The sequence below is a fragment of the Megascapheus bottae genome, chromosome 15, assembly GCF_031878675.1.
Source record: "Megascapheus bottae isolate mThoBot1 chromosome 15, mThoBot2.hap1, whole genome shotgun sequence".
NCBI lineage: Eukaryota > Metazoa > Chordata > Mammalia > Rodentia > Geomyidae > Megascapheus > Megascapheus bottae.
The window spans coordinates 50,171,769-50,180,119 of NC_143523.1; the positions used below are offsets into that span (position 1 = coordinate 50,171,769).

General features: G+C 53.6%; 1 protein-coding gene across 1 annotated transcript; it reads left to right on the forward strand.

Annotated features, from left to right (window-relative positions):
• Positions 1-943: 943 nt before the first annotated feature.
• Positions 944-7,355, forward strand: Ppif (peptidylprolyl isomerase F). Its single transcript, XM_090346672.1, has 6 exons — positions 944-1,213; positions 2,500-2,530; positions 2,839-2,927; positions 4,579-4,675; positions 5,358-5,433; positions 6,556-7,355. Exons 1-6 carry the CDS (start codon positions 1,013-1,015, stop codon positions 6,689-6,691), a joined length of 630 nt encoding a protein of 209 aa, XP_090202798.1. The 5' UTR covers positions 944-1,012; the 3' UTR covers positions 6,692-7,355.
• Positions 7,356-8,351: the final 996 nt, after the last annotated feature.

Sequence of the window (8,351 nt, forward strand, 5' to 3'; positions counted from 1 at the left end):
AACCTCCACTGTCTGAACTCTAAACCCTCACTAGTCAGACTTGACATTGCCATCACCAATACACAGTGTGTAGCAGCTGGCAAAGACCTGAATAGAAAGCATAATAGAGACTATGACCATTCCTTTGCACTGGAGGTCTGGGAGGAGTGACATAGGCTGGAAGTGGTGCTCCTGGTTCTGGCTAGACCTTCTGTCTGGGCCTCAGTTTCCCTTCTGTAGAATACAGATGTTATTCCTGTCATGTTTCCTTGCCTTCCCTATGGAATGGCTGGTGTAGAGAAGTCTGGGGTCTGGCAGGAGCACAATAGCCCCAGATTGCATTTCCAGTCTTGCTGGCAGAGACAGTCCCAGGTCAGGACAGGGAGGCCCATGGTCACTCTGTGGGCCAAAGGGAGGTGTCTCTGCTTGCCTGATTCCTCTTGCTGCCTCCTCTTCTCTAATCCCGCCTCTTATCTCCACCTTTCTCAGACTCTCAGTGCCAGCGACTCTCCTGGTGTCTGTTTGCAATAACTATGGAGGAGGGAGCAGCAGGAAATCATTTGGGTTTGAGCCTTTATATGAGAGGCACAAAGGTAGACGTTTATTACATTCAAATAAAAGCTTGTTTGTGCTCATATTTTAGATCTGACCACATGTTAGTATTTTTCCTTAATAAAAGATACCACTGAGGTCCTCACCAAAATGAACCAGCCTTATTGGGGAGGGAGGTGGAGAGCACGGTTGTGGCCCTACATAGAGCTCTGGTCCCCGCTCAGCTTGAAGGGCTTCACGTCCTTGAACACCACGAGCTTCCTGCATTGCCGTCTGGCGCCGGCAGAGGTCGCTCTCGGACCGGCTCGTAGGGGGCGTGGCGTGGGCGTGGCGTGGGCAGGAAGGGGCGTGGTCTGAGGACCAATAAATGCGGCGGCGCGCGGCTTCCGGGGTCGCTTCCCGTGCGCACGCGGTTCCATCGTCTCCCTCTCCGGTCCGCCCGTCAGTCTCCTCCGGTGTGCCCGCCTGTCTCCCGCCGGCGATGCTGGCGCTGCGTTGCGGCTCCCGCCTCCTCGGACTCCGCCCGCTCTCCCGCCCCTGCTCCGTGCCGCTGCGGTTCCCCGCGGCCCGCGCCTACAGCAGCGCCGGCGCCGGAGACTCGGCCTCCACCTCCGCCCGGAACCCGCTGGTTTACCTGGATGTGGGCGCCGACGGGCAGCCGCTCGGCCGCGTGGTGCTGGAGGTGAGGCCGCGCCGCCGGGCCAGCCCGGCCTGGGAACGGGGGAGGCCCTGGAACCCGGCCAGGCCCTGTGCGGGCCGTCCTGGGGGACCTTGGGCCTCCCCATCCGGGCTCGGAGCCTCAGTTTCCCCGTTCCCGAGAAGGGGCATCAGCTTGGTCGTTGGGAACTGTGGGGGTGGAGGAGAAAATTCAAGGTCACATTGCGGAGGGCTGGTGCCCAGAGCCCGGCTCACCGATCCGTCGTGAGGAAGGGGTTCCGAGGCCCAGCTCTGAAGGGGAGTGGGGTGGGACCTGGGCAGTGGGGCCACCTCAGCTGCTCCACCGGACCCTGTCCTGGCCCTCCCACCTCGAGGGGGGCAGGGGGGTTGGAAGCGGCCTAAAGGTCCCTCTTGGGAGTGGGGTGATGAGCCTTAACTCAGCCACTCTCGTGGGGATCGACACTCAGCATTTGCCTGGGTGGAGGGGGCCTTTCGTTGGGGCACTTTAAAAAAGGGAACAGCCAGTGCCTGTGGCTGAGGCCTGTAATGGCTAGCCACTCAGAAGGCCGAGACCTTGGGAATTGAGGCTCTGAACCAGGTTGGGCAGGAAAATCTGTGAGACTCTTATCTCTAACGACACACCAGAAAGTTGGAAGTGGAGCTGTGGCTCAAGGGTAGAGTGCTAGTCTTGAGTGAAAATGCTTAGGGATCACGCTCAGCCTCTTAATTTAAGATTCACCACCACCCCTCAAAAAATAAAGGAAACAGTCCCTGGGAACTGGGGAGCCCCAAAGTAACCTTCACCGCTGCTTCACTGTGAACAGGGTGTTGACTGATCTGTTTCTGGTTTTGCCTCAGTTTACATTTCACTCTGTTCATATTTAGTGTATAAGAATAACTTTCAGAGCCAGATAGGCCAGAGGCCAACTTAGCTGGTCACAGTCTAACCTTAATCTCCTACTTGTCACCTCTGGTGTCCCTTTGTGCTTCAGTTTCTCATCTGTATTGAGGATCTTGGATCTGACTCTTCCTAAGGATCTCTGATGCTCTGGCCCCAGTTGAAGAAGCTCCCTGCCAGTTTACCCAAGAAGTGGGCCAGAGTGGCACCATTATCTTTTCTGACAGGCTAGGAAACTGAGGCTGCCTCTCTAAGCCTTAGGTTCAGGAAGCAGCTTGCCATAAGTGATAGCTGCTCCCCTGCTCCTGTGGGGTTGACAGTCACAGGAATGGGCCGGTGGGCCATGGAGGGCTGCTTGCTGCTGGGGTTGGTGGAGGACTGATGATCTTTTTGTCTCTCTTCCCTCCCCACAGCTGAAGGCTGATGTCGTCCCAAAGACAGCAGGTAAAGCAGAGCCAGGACTCTCCTCAGTTTCTGGTGGGCAGGAGTGGGGAGGCCTCTGTGGGCTGAGGGAAAACAGTGACCAGGAGAGAGTTCCACAGGAGGCTCAATTGTTGGGCAACTTGGGGCTGTCTCTGTCCCTCTCTGGGCCTTACTATTGGCTCTTTCCTCCTGAACCAGTGGAAGGCTTGTGTAAATTCTCTTGCTGCCTGAGGGGTGGGGCTGGGTAACCCCATTCACCTTCGGGGGTTGGTGTGAGCCTGCAGTGGGGCTGGGCTTGTTGACCTGCCTCTCCCTCCCTCTTCTCTCAGAGAACTTCAGAGCCCTATGCACTGGTGAGAAAGGCTTTGGTTACAAAGGCTCCACCTTCCACCGAGTGATCCCAGACTTCATGTGCCAGGTAATGTGGTCTTTGAACTTTGGCCATGTGGGCTGTGAGTGTGGATGGTAGTGGAAGTGCCTGGAAGCTGTGGGGGACACAGTAAGTTCATGCCTGGAGCAGGGAGCTGCTGTGAGGATCCACTGGCTTATCTCCTCACCCTAAGAGGCCAGTGTTCAAGCTGCCATGGCTTCTGCTTGCCTAGAAGTCAAGCAGTGAGGCCAGTAACGCAGAGCCCCTGCCCAGCTGCATTGGCGGCCTTGATCATGTCAAAGGAGAGGGGTTGGGAGGGAGGTGTGTGGGGCGGAGGTGGACCTAAAAGCTTTGTAGGGCCAGCATCTGACTTGGCTCCCCATTCATGTTGCAAAAGCACTGGGCATGGGGGATAGGGAGGAAGACGGGGAGAGGAGAAGGATGAAGGCAGGACCGGGTGGGACTGACAAGCCTCGACTTGGAGCCGCTTTTCCCAGCCAGCACGTCTTCTCGGTTAAATGCATTTCTTTAGTCATATCCTGCCTGCACCTCAAAAACATTGACACTGCTGGGTCAGGTTGGGAAGTGGATGGTGGCAACAAGAGCTTGGCTGGGACCTCAGGAGCTCTGCAGGTCATCCATTGTCCTTTACTGGGCAAGCCTTCAAGATCCTGGGGCAAGCAGCTCCTGTGGGCAGAGACAGGGGCAGAAGCAGCCAGGGGAGATAGCTCTGAATCCCTTCTGCCTCACATTCCCTCCCCACCCTCACCTAGGGGCTGGTATGCCATGTGAATGGCAGTGGGTAGGGACTGGGCCTGCTGGCCTTCCATGATGCCCAGGTCCTCGTTAAACATGGCCCAGGCATGGAAAGGTGGGCACAGCCTTCCAGAGTCAGAGTGCTCTCTATGGCATGAGGTAGTAGTCCCCAGAGGCCCAGGCCGGCACCTGGGGACACCTTATCAGGGACTCCACAGAAGTCTGACAGGACTGCCCAGGCCTCCTGTTGTTGGTCAGGGGTCTCCTGGGCTTGTTGAGAGGGCTGCCAGGACAAGGTGGAGCAGGGTGGGCACCAGGCTGAGAAGCTGTCTGCCCCTTCACATCACACTTGGGGGTGGTGCTCCTGGCTCTCATGGCTGAGGGTAGAAAATCCTGTCACATCTCAGATGTGAGGTTGCTCACATCCTGGGAAACGTCTCTGATAGGTCTTTGGAGAGTTACTTAAGAATGTGCTCCAGTTGGGTGCTGGTGGCACACACCTGTAATCCTGGCTATTCAGGAAGCTGAGGTCTGAGGATCACAATTTGAAGCCAACCCCCGGCATGAAAGTCTGTGAGACTATCTCTCTGATTCGCCACCAAAAACCCAGAAGTGGAGCTGTGGTTCAAAATGGTAGAGGGTTAGCCTCGAGCTGAAGAGTGCAGGGACAGTGCCCAGGCCTTAAGTTCAAGCCCTATGGCCAACTCTCTCCTCCCCAAAAGAACTATCTCTGACAAAAGGTGTAATGAGTTGTTGGGGAGGAGGGCTGTTCTGGCAGGGATACTCGAGTGCTGGCTACTTCATTAGTTCCTGCTTCATTGGAATAATGATGAGCATAGCTCCCTTGGCCACGGGTCTTCCAGTGGGTGGGCCAGGGTGAATGGCTGCCTTTACGTGCTGGAATGGCTCTGTGGCCACCACTCAGTACATGCTCTGTGTGCAGGCAGGGGACTTCACCAACCACAATGGCACTGGGGGGAAATCCATCTATGGGAGCCGCTTTCCTGACGAGAACTTCACACTGAAGCACGAGGGACCAGGTATGTGGAGGGACAGGGTCCCTGCTCCCTGCTCCTGAGTAAACCTTGCAGTTGCAGCACTGCTGGATTCACTCCCCGCCCCCAGTGGTGGCTCACACCTGTGTAATCCTAGCTCCTCAGGAGGCTGAGAGCTGAGGGTCTCGATTCGAAGCCAGTCTGGGCAGGAACGTCTGTGAGACTCTTACCTCCACTTAGCCACCAAAAAGCTAGAAGTAGATCCTGTGGCTCAAGTGGCAGCACACAATTCTTGAGTGAAAAGGCTAAGAGATAGCACTCCGATTTCAAGCCCCCAGTATAGGCACATGCACGCGCGCGCGCGCGCGTGTGCACACACACGCGCGCACACACACACACACACACACACACACACACGTTCCTATCCTATGATGAGTCTCTTCCTGGAGTATCCCCGTAGCCCTGTATTTCTGGCTTGTGTTTCCCCAGAGCCTTTTCATTCCTAGCTCCTAGTTAAAAAACAGACTTTCCTTTGGTAACTTGGTATGGGAGAACCTTGAAGAAGAACTTACAGTGTGCCATCACCTAAGGACCAAGGTGGAGTGTGGAGAAGTAGAAATGAGGCCATAGAAGCTTCCCCCTGAGAAGCCTCCCCAAGGCACTCCCCTGATACGTAGCAGGCAGCAAAGGCAGAAAGCCCAGGCCTCATCTCTGCTTGCCTTTGCAGGCGTCCTGTCCATGGCAAATGCAGGCCCCAACACCAATGGATCCCAGTTCTTCATTTGCACCACAAAGACGGACTGGTAAGTCTCCACACCAGGCCTCTGGGAATGAGGGACCAGCCTTGTGGCTGTAGTATGTGGCTGCATGTAAGTCTAGGCTATGTATCTGACTATGTATCTGTTTAGAGATGAAGTTGGTGGAAGTCTTGAGGGAGAACTCAATTCCAACTTGCTCATCGGTAGCCTTCTCATCATTGGTTTTGACCTATAACCCTGTGCGCGCGTGCACACACACACACGCACACACACCCTCCACACCTTTGGGGAATTCTGCTGCATATTGGATTTCATTCTGTCCTGAGTAGAAGGCAGATTACTTGGTTTATCCTCAGATTTTCTGGCTTATTTCCATCATGGGTCGTACCTAGAGAAATGGGTGTCACAGCAGAATTTGATCACTCCCTGTATCAGTATGTGACTCCCGGTGCCCACAGATTCTAGGGTCATCTTTGCCCTGGTGACACTTCCAATAAAGGACGTTTCTCTGCACAGAGTCCCTGGTGTCTCAACACTTGGTGTTGGCGGACATCTGGCCCAGAGCTAGGACTTCATGAAGCCTATTTCCAGGACTTGAAGGATCACAAATGGCAGAGTAGACATTTGTTAGTCTACCCTCCAAGCAAGAGAGATGGAGAGGCCTGTCCATCTCTTCTGTCGTTTACTCTATCCAAGGAGTCCTTGGGGATCCTGCAGTTCTGCCCTTATCTGTCATCTCTCCTGGCTTTATGTGCTGAGCTAAAGGCTTCTTGCACTGTTGGAACTCGAGTCAGGGGTTGCTCATGGACTTCCATGTTTTTCCACGCCCATCATTGATGATTCGTGGCTGAGAAGTTCCATTTCGGTAGATTTCTCACGAAAGAATCACTCCGTAACCCTGCCGTCTCTGGGCAGAACACATGGCTCACTGGTCACAGATGGGGTTGAACAGCCTGAGGCATGGCCTCACAGGGCCGGTGCAACAGAATGTATCTTTGAGGGTCAGGCATCCTCCGGGGAGCCTTTCGGGGAACTCAGGTTGAGTTTTGGGTTAGAGGATCCAGCTGTCCAGGTGAGCTTTCAGAACTTGTTTCTGCCCAGGCATCTGGAACGTGGGGCGACCTGGCCCTGCTCACCTCTGCTCATCTAGCTCTTGCCTCCTCACAGGCTGGATGGCAAGCATGTCGTGTTTGGACACGTGAAGGAGGGCATGGACGTTGTGAAGAAAATAGAATCTTTTGGCTCAAAGAATGGGAAGACATCCAAGAAGATCGTCATCACAGACTGCGGCCAGCTGAGCTGATGAGCGGCCAGGTGCGAGGATGGCGTTTTGGCACCAGGGGCTTACAGCACAGCCCTGTCACCGCGAAGGCTGCTCTGGAGCTCACACCTCCACCAGGGCCCCCAGGGTGCTTCTCCACTTCCACTCTTCCTCACAGCCCTGTTTCTGGGCCCCCAATGTATCGCACAGCATTACACGTGACTGCCCAGCCCGGGTTTGGGTGCCTGGACATCGATGGTGGTGATGGTTTTGTCTGAGGAAGGATGCTTCTAATGCCTTCATTCACCCAGGTGGGCAGCCACTCGCTATCCTGTGCTGGCATCACCTAGAAATAAAGCTGTGCCAAGCTTTGATGCCACCTGCTGGCACAGGCCTCAGAACCCTAGGCCCCAATTTTGAAACACAATTCAGGGCTTTTGTGATAGTCTCCAAGAGTGAGGACTTTCCTTCTGGTTACTGTGAACCCTACTGGCTTGCCGTTGTCTTTTTTTTTGTTGTTGATGTTCCCATCCTGGGGCTTGTACTCAGGACCTAGGCTTTAGTTTAGTTTTTATTAGGTAAAAAGAGTCTCGGGCCAGGAGTTTGGCCTAATGGTAGAGTGCGTGCCTAGCATGCATGAAGACACGAGTTTGATTCTTCAGTACCCCATACATAGAAAAAGCTGGAAGTGGTGCTGTGGCTCAAGTGGTAGAGCGCTAGCCTTGAGAAAGCCCAAGGACAGTGCTCAGGCTCTGAGTTCAAGTCCTAGGACTCGAAAAAAAAAAACCCAGTCTCACACACTTTCCTGTCTGAGCTTACTTTGAACCACAATCCCCAGATCTCAGCCTCCTAAGTAGCTAAGATTACAGGTGTGAGCCACCAGTACCCAGCTGCTGTTGTAAGTTTTGAAGAATGCCCATGACACAGTGGGCCTGAGAACAAACCTGCGAGCTGTCCCAGTCAATGTGAATCCCCATATTGGAATCCGCATGTTGGAAACTTCTGGAAAACCCTTGTGCTTAGAAAGAAAATAGTTCCTGGTGGTTGTTGCTTTCTTTGTATGTTAAATAAATCAGTTTCTGGAACACTGGTGTTCACCTTAAATGTAATAATAAATCATATTTTCTATAAAAGACTGGTGTCTGGCTTTAAAAAGTTCATAACTTCTCAGGTGCCTCCTTTTATAATTGTCATGTATCTGGGTGCCCTGTAGAGGGCTTGGCTTCTGCAGTGTTGGGGATGGAGCCCAAGACCCGCTAGGGAAGTGCTCTTTGCCTGTGGCTGTCTCACCACCCCAGCAGCCCATGAAGAACTGTTATCTGCTTGAAGGAGGAGAGGCCACCTTAGCACCCTCAGCCCCCACCTTGAGCACTGGCTCCACCCCTCAGTGACCAGATTTCATTTTCCTCAGCTGCATCACGGGTAGTTTCCAGTTCCCTCAGCTGGGTACATAATACTCGTCACACAGGGTGTGGCCCAGATACTCAACACTAATAAGAACCCTGGAACGACAGTTCTGTCATGTCAGAAATGAATAATGAATGTTGTCCTTAATGTACTATGTTGTCTCTCATCTCCTTTGCTGTCCCTTGGTTACCTCATATTGGTATAGTATCTCACTTTGTTATCTGATATATTGAATTTATTTGTATTTGGATATTTGAAATTTGATAGGGAAGGGGGGGAGGGAAATGGGTACCAA

Coding starts and splice junctions, on each gene's coding strand:
- Ppif (XM_090346672.1), top strand. CDS start 1,013: ATGCTGGCGCTGCGTTGCGGCTCCCGCCTCCTCGGACTCCGCCCGCTC. Junction 2,531..2,838: donor TGTCGTCCCAAAGACAGCAG/GTAAAGCAGAGC, acceptor CTCTTCTCTCAG/AGAACTTCAGAGCCCTATGC. Junction 5,434..6,555: donor TGCACCACAAAGACGGACTG/GTAAGTCTCCAC, acceptor GCCTCCTCACAG/GCTGGATGGCAAGCATGTCG.